At 42.9% G+C, this 20,538-nt stretch overlaps 2 protein-coding genes across 9 annotated transcripts in view; both read right to left on the bottom strand.

Annotated features, from left to right (window-relative positions):
• Positions 1-1,399: 1,399 nt before the first annotated feature.
• CUNH5orf24 (chromosome unknown C5orf24 homolog) lies at positions 1,400-13,088 on the bottom strand. Of its 6 annotated transcripts, XM_052689922.1 has the most exons (3): positions 12,990-13,088; positions 5,792-6,221; positions 1,400-3,813 (listed from the first exon to the last, which is right to left on the bottom strand). In XM_052689922.1, the coding sequence occupies exons 1-3, from the start codon at positions 13,062-13,064 to the stop codon at positions 3,773-3,775; spliced, it is 546 nt and encodes a 181-aa protein (XP_052545882.1). In that variant the 5' UTR covers positions 13,065-13,088; the 3' UTR covers positions 1,400-3,772. The 6 variants fall into 6 exon arrangements, with proteins under 6 accessions (XP_052545882.1, XP_052545876.1, XP_052545877.1 ...); XM_052689916.1 differs by having other exon boundaries at positions 1,400-6,221; XM_052689917.1 differs by lacking the exon at positions 12,990-13,088 and adding an exon at positions 12,494-12,628 and having other exon boundaries at positions 1,400-6,221.
• DDX46 (DEAD-box helicase 46) overlaps positions 6,154-20,538 on the bottom strand; it is a 30,848-nt gene continuing 16,463 nt past the window's right edge. The window contains exons 20-24 of one of the 3 annotated variants that reach the window (XM_052689910.1): positions 20,079-20,297; positions 19,367-19,511; positions 18,692-18,765; positions 17,914-17,992; positions 6,154-6,221 (exon numbers count right to left, since the gene is read on the bottom strand). In XM_052689910.1, the coding sequence (XP_052545870.1) occupies positions 17,945-17,992; positions 18,692-18,765; positions 19,367-19,511; positions 20,079-20,297 (486 nt within the window). In that variant the 3' untranslated portion in view covers positions 6,154-6,221; positions 17,914-17,944. Of the gene's footprint in view, positions 6,222-15,990; positions 17,993-18,691; positions 18,766-19,366; positions 19,512-20,078; positions 20,298-20,538 lie in introns of those variants that run through there. The other 2 variants (XM_052689909.1, XM_052689908.1) reach the window with 2 other exon arrangements.

The following is a 20,538-nucleotide window of genomic DNA, read 5'->3' on the forward strand; positions in this document are numbered from 1 at the left end:
AAGGAGTGAAAGACAACAGAATGGAACAGAGACAACGCCAAGGTCTTCACGTTTCCATTCACTCGTAATCCTCACAGCTGATTTTCTGTGTGTTCAACAGCATGAGAAGAAAACACACACAGGCAGCTCTACCTTACACTACATATGGGAGGTGTGACTTTGCCTTCTGTTCTCTCAAGATGGGCAGAGCTGAACATTTACAAAGATGACCACACAAAGCAGCAGAAAAACACTTCTAGTATTATGCGTATCTCTGAGGCCTACTCTAAATAATCAAGCACCAATTGCCACTGTGATATTTTTTCAGTAATTGGAAACAAGGTTTTCTGGTATGAAAAACACAGCGTGAAAGGCAGGATCTTCCTCAGATCATTTAAATACCACCTGACAATTCCACAACACACTGCAGCTTCAAAGCAGTTAAAAGTTGTTTGCTTATGACTCCTTCCAGGAACCCTGCATGATAAGCAGATATTTTTTGCCATGCTTTCACTGATGGGAGGAAGTGAGACATTGCCATCCCTAGGCCATGCGGGGAACCTGGGTGCAAGCCAGCTGCAGAGCACTGTAGTTTTGAGCTGTCAATCCTGTATGTCAGGCCACACCTCTCCCTTACATGATAAGCCATACACAGAGCCACAGGCAGAAGCCTGGTAAGAACAGCACACTGCAAGTCAGCAAGGCAGGCCCTTATCTTTAGGAATTACAGCTTTACGGATTAACTGTTAAGAACAATTTTCATTTCTCTTGGTCCAAAAAGGCACTTTGTTGAGCCATCTTTCTGAATAGGTACGATGTTGCTAATTTACACTATATTGTTTGTGCTATTGGAAGAGATCCCACTGCGACAGGTACTTCACGAGAGCATTAGGATGCCAGTCCAGCTCCAAAGCACACCCCGGTGTCAAATCAGACACACAAACAGCATTATCAGGAAGATAAAACCACTGTAAAGCTTTTTTAAGGTCCAACTTGCACAGCTGGCAAACACACACTGCCTGTCTGTCCATATGAAGAAGCTGTAACCTGTGATAAACGTGAGCAGTAAAGCAACCTTCAAGAATGCTAAAAAGCCTGAACTGTGTAATTTATGAATGTCCTCCAACTCTCACAAATTCTTGATGCGTTTTTCAGCCCACACGAGCACAAACACAGTCTGTTGTAGTTGGACTCACCTGCACTTCAGGCAGACAAAGAGCAAAACCGATCACCTGGTTTTAAGCAACATCTGTACAAGTTGCACCACAGTGTTTTACACTTACCTGCAACAGAGACACTGGGAGAAGAAAATTCCTGTTTACAGCAGAGACAGGTTAAAGTTATTGGTCTGATACGTTGGCAATAGGAATCTTAAGCCAGAATTTAACATATATGAAAACAAAATGCATGTAGGAAATAATTATTAGGTTGTAAAGTATTAACTTTATTAATAAATATACATCCATATGATGATGTAAATACAGATCATGAACACTACTCCATTCCCATACACATAATTGCACACGAGTAGCTCAAGTTCATGGACATAAAAACATACACAGTATCTAATCAGGCTTTTTACAGCAGAGGACAGGGTGCTGATACTAGATATTTAACAGATTACTGTTTCCCCAAAGTAAACCTGTGGAAAAGCAAACGATGAAAGGTTAAAGTATCAGAAAGTGGTTCCAAACTTCAGAATACAGATTTATCTATCTGAAAAAAAAAAAACTTAAAGAGAAAAGTCTAGTCTCTACTAAAGTCATAAATATATTTAAGCAGTGTTAAAATATATGCATTAAAATAGAGAAGAATAAACTTCTTTTGTGGTCAGAAATTAGGTCTGCAGGTCAAAGTATTTATGATTGTTATCAACTGTTTTAACTGTCAACTCTAGGGATAGCATGAAATGTTATTATACATACAACAAAGAATAGCAGAGTCTCGGTTAACGAAGCCAGCAGACAAATGACTTCATTTCACTCTGCCTTTTAAAGCTCTTCAAAAAGGGGGAAGGGAGTTCAATTCACATCTGAATTACTCTGTGTACTGTAGTTCCAAGTAATTCTTTTCATAGACACATCACTTTTCACTGACAAGGCTTGGTTTTGTCCCGACCAAACTCTCAGATCTTTCAGCTGAAGTGAAAATATATTCCTTCAAAACAGAGATCTTAAATGGCTCTTGATACGTAGTTATTTTGATTGAACTAAATCCAAGATATAAAGAGTGCTGCTTTAACAACAAGGCTAACAGCTGATTTTAAAAATACTGAACTCAATTTCACTGTTAGCCTCTGCTGATGGATGGTATCTGCTTTGTTTTTTTCCTGCCAAAATATGGTGTTATCATCTTGAAATGTCCAGTGCAAGACTTTATAGTAGCAAAACTATTTGGTTTTAAAGTTTAAGTAAATTTAATCAGAAGCTGAATAGTCGTTACTCTATGTATATTAAACAGTGAACTTGTATAGCATCATCAAGGAGTAATAGCAAGTGAGTACATTTCATTCATGTATAAATAAGACGTTAGAAACTTGGTAATTAAAAGAAATCATTAGAAAGCAAACTTGTAGATCTTCTGAACAGTGTTAACACACAACAGTGATCCTAGCTTATGAATAGCTGAATTATGATATAGAATATAAAATAAGCAATTTACCTTACAAGTTATGTTTTCATACTACGGGGGGGAAAGTCCAGTTTTCCCACTGGTACTGGTAAAGTTTGGGCATTAACATGCTGCTTCAGTGTTTGCGTGGAAAGAAAAGTGTTGTCTGGGGTTTTATTAAAGCACAATGTATTCTGCAGACTACACGTAGGCAAAGCAGAAGTATTTGAAAATTCCATTCCTCTTTCACTTCCAATGTCTTCCTTCCTTTTTCTTCCTCTCACAGCATGGCACCAGTAGACTGCAGTCAGATCGAAATAAAGCAGAATGAAGAAATGCCCAGCAGGACTCTGCTGGTCTCCTTGCCACATCCCAGGTGCCACGCAGCCCTGTACAGACTCTGCAAACACTTTCCTACTTTATGCTCCTCGTTTCACAATTGACAACATTAACTGTTGTTTGTTTGTTTTTTTTTTCCTTCTGGGATTACATTTCATTTGATATAATTAATAAACAGTGTAATGAACAGAAATTGCTTAGATGATTTCATTATTTCATCAGCATACTCAATTAAAAATTCATTATACTAGCAGAACAGTGATACAGCTGCATCATCTCCTGACACACAGCACAGCACCATCGAGTAGATGCACGAGTGAGAAATGGAACAGGAGCAAACCAGATAAACAGAGGAGGTAAGTGGAGTTTCTCCAAGGTACAGTGGTGACATGCAACACGTTCCTTGCCAGCGAGGTGTGACGCTCCTGCAGGTACTACATTCAGCTGAAGAGGACTGCTTTCCCAGCTGAGTTCAGGTAAGAACTTAAAGCAGTCTTTTGTTGAAAAACCATCTGATTAAAAACAGCCAATACAACACAGATCCTGAGGGTGAATTAACTCACGTTAGCATTTTGCATGTGTCAGAAGTTACATCGTTCTGAGAAACCGCTAAATTTCAGACTTGTGAGTTTGCTGAGGAACAGAAAGTATCACTGGATTTCATAGCTTCAGCATGAAGAAACTATTTTAGTAGCAGTTTAGCTGCCGTTAATTCATACATCGACTAAGGAGCCATCCAGTACAGTTGAGGTTCATTGTCTTAGTTGCCAGTGCATACACAGTTCCCCAAAAACAATTCAACACACCTATGTAAAGTACAGCATAAAGTCCAGCTCATTATGTGTTAGGCATCACTGGAACACCTGAAGGCTTGCTGCTTTTTTCCTGATAAAAAAGGTATGAAACATGACATCTGTTTCTTAAGTTGTCATCACTGAAATCAAGAGCTCTCATCAAAATGTCAGCAGGCCAGAATAGCATTTATGTTAACAAAAGTTATCAGTCCAGCATAAGCACTAATTAACCCGATTTCTTTTACTCCCCAGATCGCCAAGCTTTATATATCCACCCCCTCCCCGGATGCACGAGCCTACAAATTTATCATCAAGTCACATTTTGCTTCAAACTGCTTAAATAGAAACTTTCTTCCAGGTGGAAAAAAAAGCTCGGATTCCAGTAAAAGTAAATTTAGAACAAACAATATGCAACATTGAGGATTGATTTTTTTTCTTTTTTTGAAGACTAGATTAAAGTATGTGCACATTACACACATACATGCGCTCCCCCACACTTAAATTAAACACACCCAGCTGAAAAATGGAACATTTCTTTTGCAAAGAGGGAAGGCTTAAGTTTGAGTCAAGAAAGGTATTTATAGTCAACCAACAACATTTTTTTTCAGCTTGCATGCATAGATGAATTCCTATGAATTACTTCATCTCTGGGGTCTAGCAGTGCAGTAAACTGCATCCTGTTTGCATCAGCTATACAGTTTGCTTTTATAAATCATGAAAATGGTGTCCTTTGGTAGATATAGAACGTTCCATAACTTAAATATAGCCTAAGTGTCCAACAATGCAGTAACTGTATTTCCAGGAATATCTGGCAAAACGAAGCCCAAAAACTTGGCAGCGGTGCCTCTTTAAAAAGTTTAATTTGTAAACATTATAGATTAATACTTTAAAAGCTATTAAACTGTCGCCACCTAAGCACAGATTTTTAAAGGCAAAAACCAGTGTAAATAGCTATTTACAGATTAAGGACGTACTGTTTAGGATTAACCAAGTACGTTACTAGAACGAACAGTACTTAATTTCTTATAAAATATTTCAAAACGTAAAGAATTATCTGTGGTTTGGTAAATATATGTAGGCATTTCTGAATTACATAGCAGAATCCTGTGCCGGCGTAACAAGCAGAGCAGCTGTCACCTGAAGGCAAAGGAGCTCGGCTGAGTAAGGCGCCGTGACGCTGCAGAGCGCTGCACCAACGCTCAGCTTCCTGCTGTCTTTTAGAAAACATTTTTGGAACATTAATCGAAATTGACTTAATGCTACAACTCCAGAAAACACTGGAAAAAAAAGGTTGGGGTTTTTTTGTTTTGTTTTTTTGTTTTGGTTTTTTTTTGGTCTGGTTGTTAAGTTTCTATGGATCTGCCTGAGGTCTGTAGAAGCTCCTGCAGAAGTGAAGAACGTAGCTTGCTTTCTATTCCTTTTAAAAAAGCACAGGAATTCAGACTGCTGCTGTTTATCTAAGTTAAACAGTCCCAAATAGTTTCTTTTTCTTTATCAAGTATGAACTCATCTGCACCAGTTCCCTACGGTGAGATAGGCCCCATCGTGAGCCAGCAGCCAGCTAGTTCTGTCCTCCTTCTTTCAATTACTTAATGCATAACCACAAACTAGATTTACCCAAAACTGAATGTAAAACTAGGAACATGGATATAGGTGATATAGGATAGGTGTAGACACCACGGCCTATGCTTCAGTTCAGACTTTCTTTTAAATTGTGACTTAAAAACAACAACAACAAAAAAGACTTTATACCAGTGCCCTCTTGACACTGCTTTAAAAGTTACTGAACTGCACCCGTAGACTATGGCATTATTTGAGTAAAAATAAAATCTAGAAACTCAAACGTATGCAAATGCTACAATAAAATGCAAGAAACATGCCAAAATCCAGAGTAAAGCAGATTAGTAAGCAGTTACTAATTCCTTCCTTTCATTCGTTAGGCTGCTTGAGTTTGCTGCTAGTTTCACCAGCAGCATGTACTCCTCTGTTATGCACCATAGGATAAGGAAAAGCTGCACTGCCACAAGTATAACTTAGATTTGCAAACCGGGATTGAGCTTTAATGCTACCTGGAGGTCTGCCTGGGCTGACTTTGTATCCTGCTGCTTTAGTTGTGCCCAAGGGTCTGCCTGGACTTGTCTTAAATCCAGCTGCTTTGGTGGTCCCCAGGGGTCGACCCGTGCTGGTTCGGTACCCTGCTGATTTTGTGGTCCCTGATGGCCTCCCACGTTTACCGGATCGGTTGAGGTTTTTCTTTTTCTTCAGTTCATCTTTTGTTTCTATATTCCTGCTGCTCGTGGTCTGCAGGTGGGACTCATTGAGCGCGTCTTGTCGCTGGCACGCGATGGGTTTGTGGCTCACTGCGTGGCTGTATTTACTTTGCTGCGTGGCATACAAGTCAAACTGGTCAGCAGCTCTCACGCTGTCTTCGTTAAGGCAAGAGCTCTTGCCCGTCCCACAGAATGCTGCATTACTGCTGGCAACAGGGTGCATCATTTTCTGTCAAAAACAAGAGAGACAAATCTATATCAATAACAAACAATACTGCACTGTTCCACAACAAAATCTTTTAAGATTTACCACTGTTTTTCTACAAGTGCAAGCAATTCCCATTTTTATGAAACAGCAGCGATGCCAGTAAATTATTTTTTTTAATGAAAAGTTTTGGTAAGTTTTCACTTGAAGGTTTGCATAGTAACCCTTACGTGTAGTTAAAAGCAACTATTTAAAGGACACGCTATTCAGAAGCACACAGTTAGGGAAGAAGTGCATTAAAGAACTGAACAAGAGCATTTCAGCCAGAAGATGCAAAATATACTCACACCTACTGCTATTTCAAAACCCTTTTAACCAAATCTCATCCACCTCCTAGCTGCTCCAGTTGCAAGATAAGCCAGCATCTGTGAGCAAGGAAAAACACCACGTGGTTCTCCTGTTCAACAGATACAGGCTCACGGAGATTGTGTTGTTTTATAATTAATAAAGAACTAACCAGTTTTGTTCATAGAATCACAGAATGGCCAGGGTTGCAAAGGACCACGATGCTCATCTGGTTCCAACCCCTGCTATGTGCAGGGTCACCAACCAGCAGCCCAGGCTGCCCAGAGCCACATCCAGCCTGGCCTTGAATGCCTGCAGGGATGGGGCATCCACAGCCTCCTTGGGCAACCTGTGCCAGTGCCTCACCATCCTCTGCGTGCTGTTGTTTCTTTCTACAGTTACGTAAGAAACACTGAAGTAGGTGAGATTTTCTGCAAAGACAGCAATGCCACAGCTGGGAATGCAGAGCTACACAAGGAATCTGTTACAAAGCAGAAACTTCGGGATGCTACAAAGGTGACTCCTGTGCAGCTCTGCATGCTGCCCCAGCTCCAGACAGACATCCAGCAGGTAAGGACAGCAGCAGCCAACCAGGTGCTCAAAGAGGAACAGGATGACATTTGCACCCACTCAGCCTGTGTAACCATTTAACCACGCTGAAGACAAGATTAACCCATCACTATCCAGCTCTTCAGAGCAATTCTGTGTCCTACAGTCACAACTGGAAGGACAAATGTTTCTTGCTGTGGTATTCTCTCTAACAGCTAAGGTCTGGAACACTGATGGTATTTTGGCTCCTGTAGATAAGGAGCATCTCTAAGGCAAACAACTCTAAATTCTACCATCGATCACTGAATTTATCCCACAGTTGCAAAGGTTTCCTCCCAGCCAGAGAAACAATCCCAGCAGCAGCCTGTTTACCCAGGAGAAAATCCCCATGCGTGCCCTTTCCTTCTGATCACAATGGTTACGCTCCCTGCTCAAACTCCCATTTACCTTGGCTCCAAAATGCATGTTACAGTGTATGCATTACTCTTGTGCAAATACATGAATATGGTTTTATGTCAAATAGTGAAACAGTGATAGCAGTATAGTGCAAATAATAGATGGTTCTAGCAGAGATTATCCACGTGCTACAGTTCTGAATGTGGAGTAGGGAAATGGTGGTGCAAACATGAAACTACTGTTACTGCAGATGTTGAATAGCCAGTAAAAATAATATTAGAATAATTAGCAAGCCTGCCTCTAGCAGAGAACAGGCAGGGTCAGCACCCAGTGTCCAGGGCAACAGCGCTCTGCAAACACTGCCTTCAAGTGGAAAATAGCCCGATGCCAGTTCTTGCATCTGGTCATGGTCTTTGTTACTGCTATTATTTAAGTCAGGAAAATGCTCGTATTCTGTATTTTCTTTTATCTGAGACATATTTATGAAAAGTTTTCTCTAGAAAAGAGCTTTCTAGTCTACCTTAGTTACTCTGACATTCCCACCTCATTTTTCTGTACTCACATTGCAGTAGGGAATGAAAGAATGAAGCAGGCACACTGCATGAGTCATCTGAAGAGCAGAAGCAAGCTTTTTTGGGGGGGGATATAACTGAGGAAAGAATGATATAAAATCCAAAGCGATGCCAGCTTTAAAATCCCACTCCAGCTATATTGTACGAACAAATGCACACAACTTTGTGCCCAAGCATTCTTCAGCACAACCAGCCTGAAAAGTTCCCAGTGAAACAGAACGTACTTGTTTAGAACCTGTACCGAAGTATGTAAATAGAAATGTGCAGGTTTGTTTAAATCAGTTTTAAATCCTGCTGGATGTCTTGACATAATAGCTGACACCAGGCATTGCACTAAACTCATTCAGTGGCACTTTGAGAGGGTTTCTACTGGAAGCTGCACCGAGTTTTCTGTTTGGATCCTTCTCTATCTAGCAATCAATTTTCATTCAAATGCTGGGAAAGGAGGAGACAACTGGATGAACTAGCTCTGGGAAGAGGCAGCACAAGAGCTCCCCATACAACCATAGCACAGAAGCTGCACTGCTGCCAGGAATGAGGACAGGAACAGAGCCATCTATGTGGGACCTGCAGGTTTTGTAGCTGGGGGTTCTGACTGTGGCCATCACCCCACCTGCCAGCACACTGCTGCCTTACCACCATTCTGAGTGCCACAGAGCTGACCTGGCTCAGCACCACGGAGGTCTGGTTTGGCTCACAGCTCTACCTGTCAGTGAGGCTGCCACTTAGCATCTTGTATTTCACTGTCAAGCTTGACATTCTTTGCTCTTTTCTGCTGGGAGATGAAATAGAAATCTTATTAAAGACAATACAGACACAGCAGAAACTTAGGAAGTTTCAGTAATTCCTGTGATATTATGACCCTTGGTTAGGCAGAAACAGGGCCTCTCTTGACCCCAAATACAGCACTTTTCTAGCTTAAAGCTGCTGAAACACACCTGGAATCAGGGCCTTTGAACAACACTGGAAGCCTATCTACAGCTTTTCAAATATACCAAGAAAGGTAAACACCTATTGCCAATATGGAGAATTCTGCTTTTAATGACAGTATATAAAACTCACTCGTTTCCCTGCAATAGCTTCAACAGTATAAAAAGAGCTGTAGGTGTATCAGCACACCTTCACCACCACCTAATCCTGCTCAGAGCAAACACATACAAAGTCTACGACAGGGCACTTAGAAACACGAGCATTATTTCTGTGCTAGTACTGTGCTACTGCTCCCAATCAGAATAGCTGGAATGAAGCACAGGACCAACTCTGTTCAAGCTCCCTACATAAAGAAGGCTCTGTGCCATATTCAGCATCACAGGGGCTGCAGGCTTTGGGGACACCCATGGGCTCCGGTTGGCTGCAGAGAGCAGTGTGAGAAGCAGATGAACATTCTGCCTTTAAAGACTGCAGATATGCTATTCGGTTTGCTCTTCCTTCTTAGGACAGCAGCTAAGAGAAATACTTCCATCAATAAAAAGTATCCACTACTTGAAATTAAACATATTTCAAGTGTCTCTTTTACTGCCAGCTCCTTTTCTAACCCTTATTAGAAGAAGATGTTAACTCTCAACTGCTTATTTTCCAAATCTTGTACCTCGAGAATTCCCATTAAGAGAAGTCAGTGGCACAACACACACTGTAACACCTGAATCTATATTCAATACACAACCGACCCCTGAAGACAGTCAACCAGTTCCTCCACACTGTGCTTATAAACGCTTACCGAGCGTTCACTGTGCAACAGAGCTTTTCTCATCATTTGACAATAGATAAAATAAATTGAAATGAGCCAAAAGAAAGAACATTCTCTTTACAGCAGTGGTTTGCTGGTACTACTGCAATAACACAAGACTGCAAATAGAAATTGTTTCCTGAACTGTTCTCTCTTCTTTCTCCAGTTATTCTCTATCAAAAAAAAAAAGATGGAGAAACAAAGTTCTCCCCAAGCAATGCAACAAATTAGAAGCGCTGCCCGCAGGGAGCTGGAGGCATTTCTCCCCATCTCCCCACCCCTCAGGACGCTCAGCTCCCAGCACAGAGGCACTGCTGTTGTTCAGTAGAGGTGCAGGGGCATTTTGCTCGTCCCAAACCCATTTCAGTCATGCTGAACACAAAAAACTACTTCCCTCAGTGGAATACTCGAGATGTTTGATGGCAATAGGTGAAAGCGGCTTTTGCTTGCTATAAACTCAAAATTCACCATACCTAACAGAAGGAAATGAGACTCAGACACTCATAAACAGTCCCTTGGAGAGCCCGAACGCCTTTGTATCAACAACAGCACAGCATGATGTGACTGCACAGCCCAGCAAACAGGGAACCCTCAGCTCTCCAGCCCCAAAATAAGTCTGTCCTACCCAAGGGCAGAGTTTCAGCAGATATTAACAGCAGCTAGGCTTTTTCCTTCTGAAATTAAGATCATACAACCGTGGAGTGATGACGAGAAAGAGGATGCTTAAACGAGTCAGGACAGCTTCATGAAATTGAGGGCCATGTCAGTAATCTAATTAACTGCACCTCTGATCACATGGACACAACTGACAGTTTGGCTTCACCACCAGCAGAAACTACCCCAACCCCCCTTTTTGTCTGAGCAAGATGATCTTGCTGTTTCTTCTTATACACCCCCACTCCTTGTACCAACACTAACTGTTGTGCAAGAGCAGGACAAGCCAACATCCAGGCAAAAACTGATCCAACAAGAAAATACAGCGGTTGGCTGGCACTGGGGTGAGAGAGGAAGTGCAAGAACACGCTTTCCTCAACACAGATGAACCCAAGTTGGTTAGCCAACACCATGTTACCTCACTGCCACCAACTGCTCTTGCTCCTCCACGACCCACCCCAGTTACTCCCAGAGCTGACCAGACCTCACAAAGATGACTTTTTGACAATTCAGCAAACCTAGAAGCCCTGAAGGGTTTGATGAATCCCGGATGCAGCACAGGAACTGGACGGTGGGGAAAAGGCAAAGACAATTGTAGGCAGGGCAGCATGGAACAAGGCAGCCATCGGGCCAGGGAGAAAGTGCGGTTGTGAAAGGGCGCCCTGATTATTCTGTGGTTCTGTAATTACCAAATTTCAAAGCAAGCCAGATATGCATATGAATGACAGAGCAGGTGGAGGTGCGTGTTTATAAAGAAAGTATCATTAGTGCTTGTAAAGCTGTCTCCTCCTCTAAAGGAGCTATTCCCAAGAAAAACAGGAGATCTCAGCTTAGTGATGGTTATTCATCTCTGCGGGTGTTCTCGCCCACCTCTCCTCTCCCCAGAGAACAGCTGAGAGGCACGAGGTGCTTCATTCATCTCCGTGGGTGTTCTCACCTTCCCCAGCCGCCTCCCACAGAAGGATTCTAAAGCTTAAGAGAGGGATCAAACATCCCCTATTCCCAGTGCTGAGCTCCCCACCTGTGCTTCCATGAGGTTTCTCTGCAGCAGGGTTAGCACAGGAGGCTCTGACACCCACCAACAGCCCCAGACACAGCGCGCAGAGCCAACATCCATCCACCTGCTGGAGCTGTGCCACAGCGGGCAAAGGCACAGCGCTGCTCTGGGTGCACCTAACACTGTGGGGTAATGACACAGACAAAATAGAGCAAGAAAAACTCTGGCACTTCAATATTGATATAGTAATAAACCGCTAATTAAGAAACATCCCGACCAAGTGCTCCTCCTGTTTTGGGGAAAAAAAAAAAGCAACCCAAAACAACATCAACAACAAGAACATGGATCAAATAACTGCTGCTTTCTTCAGTGACGCCCAGAGAGAAGTACAACCCAGCTGAAGGCGCAGCCGTCTACTGAAGAATTACCGTACGCAGCATTAAGGACACACCGGGCTATTTAGAGGTACACAGCACACACACGTGTGCGCACACCAACAAACAGGGACGGCAGGGAAGCAACCGAGCGCTCGGCAGCCCCGAAATGCACGTGAGCAGGACGTGCACCGCTCGCACACCTCCAGGAAACGCACATCCGTACCAACCGCAATCCCACAGGCCGGCGGGTCTGTAGCGAGAAGCAGGACGCGAGCACCAGAGCCGGGAACGCCGAAGGTAACACCGGCGGCTCGAGCACAATACGCGGCCCCGCGGCTGGGACGGGGCGAGACAGGAAGGCCGCACGAGGGGCTGCCCGCGGCGCCGGGGCTCACGGCGGCCCGGCTGCCACCCGCAGCTGCCCCGCGCCGCTCCCTGCCCGTTCCGGCGGCGCCGCCTCCAGGCCCTCCCCGCCCCACGGCCCAGCCCGGGCCCCGCCGCAGCGCCGCCGCCCGCCCCGCCCGGCCGTGCCGCGGGAGTCTCCGCCGAGGCCCCTCGGGGCCCCTCTTTGCGGCCCCGAGCAAATGGAGCTCGAAGGCCCCGCGGCGCGGCGATCCCCTCCCCCGCCGTCTCCATCTTGCCCTCCCGCCGCGAGGAGAAGGGCCCCGGCCCGCGCCTACCTGCGGGGATCGGAGCGGCCTGCGGCGCCTGCGAGCCTGGGAACGGCGCGGGGCGGCGGGCGGGAGCGAGCGGCCGCCTCCCCTCCCCACACCCCGCCGGGCGGCTGCAGGGAGCGGCGCTGCGGCGGCGGGCGGGCGCGGGCGGGCGGGCGGCAGGAGCGCGCTCCCGAGCGGGGCCGCGCCGCGAGCCTGCGCGGGGCCGGGCGGGGCGGGGCGGGAAGGAGGAGGCGGCGGCGGCGGCCTCGGGGGCGCCCGGCGGCAGCGCCGCCATTTTCTCCCTGAGAGGAAAGGAGCGCGCTGCGGGGCGGGCTGGAGCCGGGCCGGGAGTGCTGGCCTGCGCCGCAGCTCCTGTGATCCCCGGTCCGTGCCGCAGCCATCTCACAGGCTGCAAGGAACACTGACACTCGTTAAGCATTTAGCCCTAATTTATCCATCCGTGTTCTAAAGAGTTTATATAAGAGCGCAGGGGCGGTTTGTTAAAAACGAAGCTTTGTACCTTCAGGCAGTATTCAGAGTCCTCACAGAACGCAGAACCGTGCCCAGCGCTTCCCACCATCCAGCCTCCTGCCATCGTCAGGACCAGTGAAACGACACAGTAACGCCCACAGGAGGGCACGGCCAACTGATGATAATCAGTGCTCTTAATTACTCCGACGGCAACAGCGCCGTATATTCAGCCACAGCGGCCGGCCTGCTGCCAGCACCTGGATAGCAGTCCATAATAGAGCTGTACAAGTTCCCAAATTCCACAGACACCCCTGAGTAACTGTCACCAACCCGGTGATATTCCGTTCTTGTAATATTCAGAGCTTTTCAGGCTGACAATTGCTGTGAAACATCCTGCCACGACCATGGCTTGGCTTTTTCTGCCAGTGCTTCCCAACGCGTGCAGGAACCCCCACTTCCAACATAAAGCAGCAGGGAAATCAGCATTTATTCAGCTTAATTTCGCAAATGGTTGAGTTTATTTATGAGCTTCCATTGCTTCTAACTTGTTGGAAATGCCACTTCAAGTCAAGAACAGAAATTTAAGAACCTCTTTGGTATCTAATGTTTGGTCTGTAGGTCAGTGTACAAAGTGATGGAAGTCAGGCTCCTGCCTTGTCCAGAAAAAGAAAACATCAGCTCAACAGAATGCAGAAATGCTCACAGCAACACCAGCAGTGAACTTGGAATTGGAAGCAGGGACAGGTTCCATCCACGATGCTGTGAAACCTGAACCAGGCTCTCGTTAGACTGCTGCTGGATGTGTCTTTGTGCAGTGGCTGCTCTGCATTGTGCCCTGGGCAAACCAATTCCACATGAGTCACCTTCAGTGCCCACAGTGCTCAAATATTAATCTGGTAGCAGTGGGCTCTGGTTTCCTCATCCACATGCCGCTAATAAAAACAGCAAGCAAACAAAAAGACAAATGTGTCCGTGACTGCCTTGTTTTGTGAAACCTCCCTGGGTCTGAAGCATAGCTATTGCACAGACTGGGAATTTCCTTCCCATTTTCTTTCTCTAAGTTATCATTACCAGTAGCAGATACTCACATTATCTGTAAGGTTATGCAACCAAATGCTGCCTCTCCCTACATCTAGACCACAAAATCCCATTCTCCTGCACTGGGTCTCTCTGATGGATCCAAATGTTCAAGTTGAGGCATGAGTTCCTCCTGTTGCCAACAGAGAGTCACAGGAGCTCAGTGCTGTCCTCAGCTACACGGAATGCTGAGCAAGCTGTGAGAATTTAGAGCTGCAACTCTCATGACCAATGCTCTATTTAAGAACAAGTTACTGGAGCTAAAAATTCATTTGTTTGCTATCATACATGGGCAGAGGAAATGTACGTTTTCATTAAGATTAAGGATTTTCGTTAACATTTCCCTTGCTAAGCAGTAACTTTCAGAGCAGTTGCCCAGTTCTGTTTTTCTGAGAAACATTTTTGTGATGATAAACTTCATACTTAGAATGGTCAAGGTATAAAATAATAGTCACACACTTCATAGTAGGTTATTAATAATTGTTTAGCTCACTACAACTGGTAATTTCTGAGATATTAATTACTTTACTTCTGCTTATGCTGATTAGCTTAACAGTTTTCTCTCTCTTAGTTTGGATAAAGAAAACCATTTAAATCTGTTTCGGATGAGAAGTCTCAGAGAAGCAGTGTTTGGGTGGCAATCACTCTGCAATAGTCATTTATTTAAAAACAATTGTTTCCACTGTAGCTAAAAATATCAAAACAAATCTTCCTGTCTACCATCATATAAACATTGTACAAAATGTACATTTTGGGACAAACAGGAGTCCAGCTGGGCACCTTTTATCTTTACATTTTTAGGTCGTTCTCTGCCTCCGCTCCCCCCATGCCACCACAGTTAGCTGGAAGCCAGAATTTCTTCTGCAAACGCCCAAGCTCTAAGAATACAAACTTGTTTAAGCTGAGACCATATTTGGAAGCGATCTGGGTCAAGAAAAATAATCAAAAGGAAAGTGCATTCCTCGGGCATCACGTGAGGTCAGCGTGCGCGCACACATCCTGGTCCTGGGATCGGATGCAGTGAAGGGAAGGGACCGTGCACGACGCTCACGAATAACTCACTGCCGTTAGCTGGGCAAGGGCTGGTTTCACACCAACACCGACACGCTGAGCACCTCAGTTCATCTCCAGCCTACTTACAGGGCATTCAGGCTGCCTTAGAAAAAAGCTGCACTAAGCTGTACAGCACTGAGAGTGCGTGCCTGTGACAGAACATTAAAAATTCATTCTGGCAACCTCCACAGGCTCCATTCTTACAAATAAACATATTTGTTTCTTTAACCATGGCAGTAGTTCTGAAATAACAGCAGTTTCTCAGGAACATAAGCAAAAACTTGTCCGTGACCCAGAACCAAGTATTTCTTTACTTACCCACCCAAAATACCACTCCCTGTTTATTCAAGCACTGCAAGCTCAGGGTAACTCAGAAAGCCAGGAACGTTCCACCTTGGGTAGGTAACAAAGCACATAAGCAGAGCTTGTTCTAACAAACAAATACAAGTACATCACCCCTGCACTGTTCCAACAGCTGGGGACAGGAATCTGCTCAGGTCAGATTCCTTGGAAAGCACTGAAAAGAGATGTTTATAAAACTCTGCTCTACATCCCTGTACACATATGGGAATAACCAAGTGCACTCTTTCCAGTACTTAATTCTCTCTTCTCTCAGGTTTTATTCTCACCTCTGCTATTTATTTTTTTTACCTTGTATACTTGTTAATTTGAGAATGTCTTTCTTCTGTCTTATATGCATTTAGCTCCTGTTTCCATGTATTCAGACACCTTTACTGCAACTTCCTTCCCATCTGAGTCTGATCTGCATCTTACTCCATTTCTAGCAGAAAATGACAGGCAATAGTTAATATACATATTTTCCTACTCCAAACTGTATAAGACTAACTCAAAGAAAATGTGGAAGCAAGGTAAGTGCATAAAACAGATAAGTTATTCAAAAAGACTGTTTCTGAAAAATATACATTGAAATTATTTTTTATTTTTGCTGTAATTTAAAAAACATAGGAATATTGACATTGCATTTAAAAACCCCAGGAAGTTTAAAGACTAGACATTGTTTCAGCTCTGAAATCCAACAGAGCAAAGCTGGAAGTCACGAGAATGTTTCCTTCATGCCCTTCTGTTTGTTTTTAGGAGATACCAATATATATCTGAACATTTTGAAACAAGATTTTTAAAGGAATGTCCGACTGTCCAAACTTGAAAGTGCTCTTCATGAAATACATCAAAATCTGTTACTCTTCTCGGAGGACAGTGTCAGAAGGTGAAACAACTGCACAGGGTTGTATGAAACACACCAACACCCACTTTTTAACAGAAACAAACCTGATGTATTTAAAGGAAACCATAAATTTTTAGCTTGAGATTTCTGTTCTAAATTTTTAAATGCTTTACTGTGTGCTTCTCTTTGTTCTCCCCAAGGATTTACTGGATTAACATCGGCAAGTGTTACATCATGGGTGCTTTTATACTGAATGTATGCTGTTAATATCATCATTACTTCCCTTTCCTGTACTGAAAGTAAGACACAATCATGAGAATAACAGACAATTGTAAGCAAATGGAAATGGCCATTTAAATTACCTGAAGATTGGAAACCAGATGTAAATTTATACAGCTATGATGCAGATTGTACGATCTGTCTTCACCAGAGTTAGAGCAGTATATACACAGCTACTTTAAAACGACACATTTCTTCTCAGTGTCAGCTAAGAAAAGCTTTCTACAAAAGTCCTTTTGAAAGCCATCATCTCCAAAGTCGTGCAGCTGCCAGAACAAGGTGGTTCAATTACTGCTGTTTACGCTGCAAATAAGTAGAGTCAGGAGAGCTGAACGATTCGAGTAAGGAATTCATCACAAATACTAATGATTATGTGGATGAGACCTCAAAAAAACCCCAAAGGTCTTGCCTGTCCCAGTGATGTGGTAGCAGACTGACTGCAATGATAGTCCAAATCTGTGGGTCCAATTCTTAAATATTGTTATCAATTTTTACTTAAAGCCATGTCCTAACAGTAATAAAGACAACCTGAGGACAATCACATTAAATGTATATATAAGAACACTGTAAAAAATGCCATATATTCGTCACAAAAGAGGCTTCTCTCTTTTTTCTTCCTCTCTCCAAGTATTTCTTTTCAAATGAAACAGGCTTTCATTCTTATGTCAGAGAATGAGAAAAAAAATAAAATCCTAAAATTCTGATGTTTAGAAAAAAACCATGGAAACTATTTTCATACTACAAAACATTTCACTTTACAAAAAAAAAGAAAAAAGAGAAAAGAAAAAAAGAACACCAAAGAGTTATTCTGTTACCTGGATCATAGGGACAAAATGGGAGACAAAAGGATGAGAAGATTTTAAAACTAGACCTCAAGTATTTCTGGATAAAAAACTCTCTCTGACATTCGATGGATATTTGTACAGGGAATTTCTGTGTGTGGAACCAGCCAGAGAGATGCTATGGATCAACCAGGAAAAAATCCCACCTTTATTTTGGTGTTTTATCGTTATTCCAGTATAAACTGATATGGTGTGAATCCTCCCCACAGCATGAAGCAGGTACATTCTAACAATTTCCAACACAAATCCCAACGCTGTTTAATTTACTTAACAGTACAGCCTGTCAGGAAAATTAAAATCATTTTATTTTATATCCTTTATGGTGTGAAGTATATAAACTGCACTTTTAAATTAAGTCATGCTTCGCCAAAACTGGTCTGCTTTAAGACTGCTAACTTTAGTGGAAAGAATTAAGATGTCTCAGCAAATATCAATTTCCTGTTAAAAAATGTCTGCAAGACAAAATAAACAAAAAAAATCTTAATTTACAATAAGCAGTGTAAACAGCAAAACAACAGAAGCCACGAAGTCTCACACACCAGCCACCAGCAGACAGATTGCTCCAAGCACTCATAGAACTTTGTATCTTCCTTTGTTGGTTGGTTGGTATGAATTTTGCTGCAAATAGGAGAGAATAAATCACGGTTAAAAGCGAAAATGGAGAAATTAATTGCAATAAAAGCTCACCCACAGTAAGTCCATGTTACGTGTAAATAAGCAGTCCATTAGAACCTCCTTCCTTTGTGAAGCATTTGTATGCAGAGGTCAATGATTCTGAGAGGAAAGTAAATCTTTAAAGACTCCTTAAATGAAAACAACAAAGGCAGTGATGTAGCATGGTCACACTCGGGCTATTTCAGAGGAAGCCATGGTTTCCTCAGCCACAGGACTCACACCACTATTTGTCAAGGCAGTATCTTACTGGGGAAAAAAAAAGCTGATTATCAGTGGGGTAGGTATGCTGTAATGCTACAGCACACAAGATCTCTGAGGACATTCGTATAAAAGATTAAAATAAGGGGAATAAATTCTCCTCCCCCCTGCTTGATGGCAGTGAAGTTAGGAAACCAATGAGGAGCTGATTATTTAAGGGGTGCTCTGTTAAGGTGTTATCTCCATCTGGTGGCTGGATAACAGCCACACTGAACAAAGTAATGTATTTTCTGGGCTGCTCAATGATTTTCTTTTTAAAAAACTTCCACAGGTTCCAGTCCCTGGTATTCATATAAATGTCTGCCACAGTACCAACTGCAGAGATCAGTTTCATAAACCATTAGTTGAAGCACCTTCTCTCTGCACTCTGAACATTTCACTCACCAATCTAATAAGCTCCTCTTTTATAAGTCGTGTGATTTCTGCCTTTGCTTTCTGTACAGCCAGTTCATTGGCACCTGAAGACAAAGAAGTTAAACAGTGTTGGCTATTTTCACAAGCACCGTAAAGCCAAATGCCCTCAACTATTTCCTGATGAACACATTAGTATTGTACAGGCTGCCACAGCTAGTGACATCCTGTTCTAAGGAAAAGACTTAAAGCAGACAGTTGTAAATTACAGTATTCATAAATAAATGTATAAATATATTTAAGAAAGGTTCTACTCAATCACCATAAAGCTTGCAAAATTTCTATTGCAGTAGTTGATGTAATTTCTTATTCCTTTTTCAGCCAAAACCCATAAATTCATTTTTTCTCCTTATTTCACATGGGCACAAACAACATTTTTGTGTTTCTTTCTCCCCAAACTTATCAATGTTTGCTACGCTCTGTAGCAGGTCAGCCTTCTCTGGAGCAGCATCTCTGTGCTGCCTGTGGATCATCTGCCATAGGGTACTGAGACAAATGAGTGCTTTCTTAGTAATTACATTTATCTGCAAAGTAACCACAGCAAGCCCGTAACTGAGCATCCAAACACTATGACTGCAGACATTCCATGCTTAATAATGAAACTAGAATAGTATATTTAATTGAAATACTTAAAGAAAGAATGCTTACTCTCTATAGCCAAATAAATCTTTCGCTCTCCTTCCTTGGGTTCCTTGCCTGGAGGGAAATAAGTTCCTCTGATTGTAATAGCAGCTTCAGAATATTCACTGATTCTCTGTAGCGCTTCTTTGGAGGTGACTTTCCATCTGGCAGTCTGCAAGGGAGAGGATACAGGAGAATCAACGAGCAGAAAAGCATCAACACAACGGCATTTCAAAGCATAGTTGACCTTTTGGACAAACAACAGTACTGCAGAAGCAAGACCTCCTAAAGACCTCCTGTTTTACTACACTGGAAGTTTAAAGACTGCAACTTTTTCTTACAGTTTTTTGGAACAGCAGTGAAATATTTTGTTTAATACTTTCTGCAGCAAGACTGGACCTCCAGGGCAAATGTTCTGTGTACTTGCATTTAACAAAAAGGAACAGTACTGGGGTCATAGACTGTAGTATGGCCTTTCAAATATAACACTAGACAGTGTCAGAGGTTTGGATATAAGTCAGTAGCAGAGGGTAGAAAGATTTTTGTGTAGTAAGGAATGCTTGTTTTGGGACTGTTCTCTGTAATACATCCAAAGCACTCACTGCCTACACACTGAAAAGTAACCACAGATGTAGTGATTTCAACTAGAATAAGAAACAGAAACAAAACGTGTTATTGGAGTCATCACTGTTCAAGCTGTACTTATTAAATAATGCTCATTAGCAAAATGTTTACTTGCCTGTGGGAAGTCATTGATCTCTAATTCTTCTTCATATCTCTTAAAAGATTCATTCTGTCCACCATCCTGTTTCTCTTCCTCCTGCTTCTCTATAGGTACATAATTCAGCTTAGCATTGATTTTTTCAGCCAATTGCTCTGCAATGGTCTTAGCAGATACTGTAGGAGCTTGAATTGTGCCTCCTCTAAGGATAGCATTTGTAGCCTGCTGCATCACGTCCTGTAAAAACCAACCAAAGAAAAAAGAACAGGTCCATGTTGAAAACAATGCAGCCAAAACAAGTCCCACACAAGCCAGCAAGGCTTTCATTAAAGCTTTCTGCATATTATAAATGCCAACATACAAATACATCTTCAGGATGTCCCTGCATACAGAATATCTTCATTGTCTTTCACACGTCTAGCTCAAAATTCCTTTGGACACTCTAGACCACGTTACCCAAGTCCAAACTGTGCATTAA

This window comes from Tympanuchus pallidicinctus, unplaced genomic scaffold, assembly GCF_026119805.1.
Source record: "Tympanuchus pallidicinctus isolate F22 unplaced genomic scaffold, pur_lepc_1.0 scaffold25, whole genome shotgun sequence".
NCBI lineage: Eukaryota > Metazoa > Chordata > Aves > Galliformes > Phasianidae > Tympanuchus > Tympanuchus pallidicinctus.

What these genes read in the sequence shown, in the direction of transcription:
- CUNH5orf24 (XM_052689916.1), bottom strand. Translation starts at nt 13,064, where the DNA reads ATGGCAGGAGGCTGGATGGTGGGAAGCGCTGGGCACGGTTCTGCGTTC. An exon ending in ACTCTGAATACTGCCTGAAG is followed by an intron (nt 6,222 to 12,989) that starts GTACAAAGCTTC and finishes TGTTTTTGACAG; the next exon opens with AAAATGATGCACCCTGTTGC.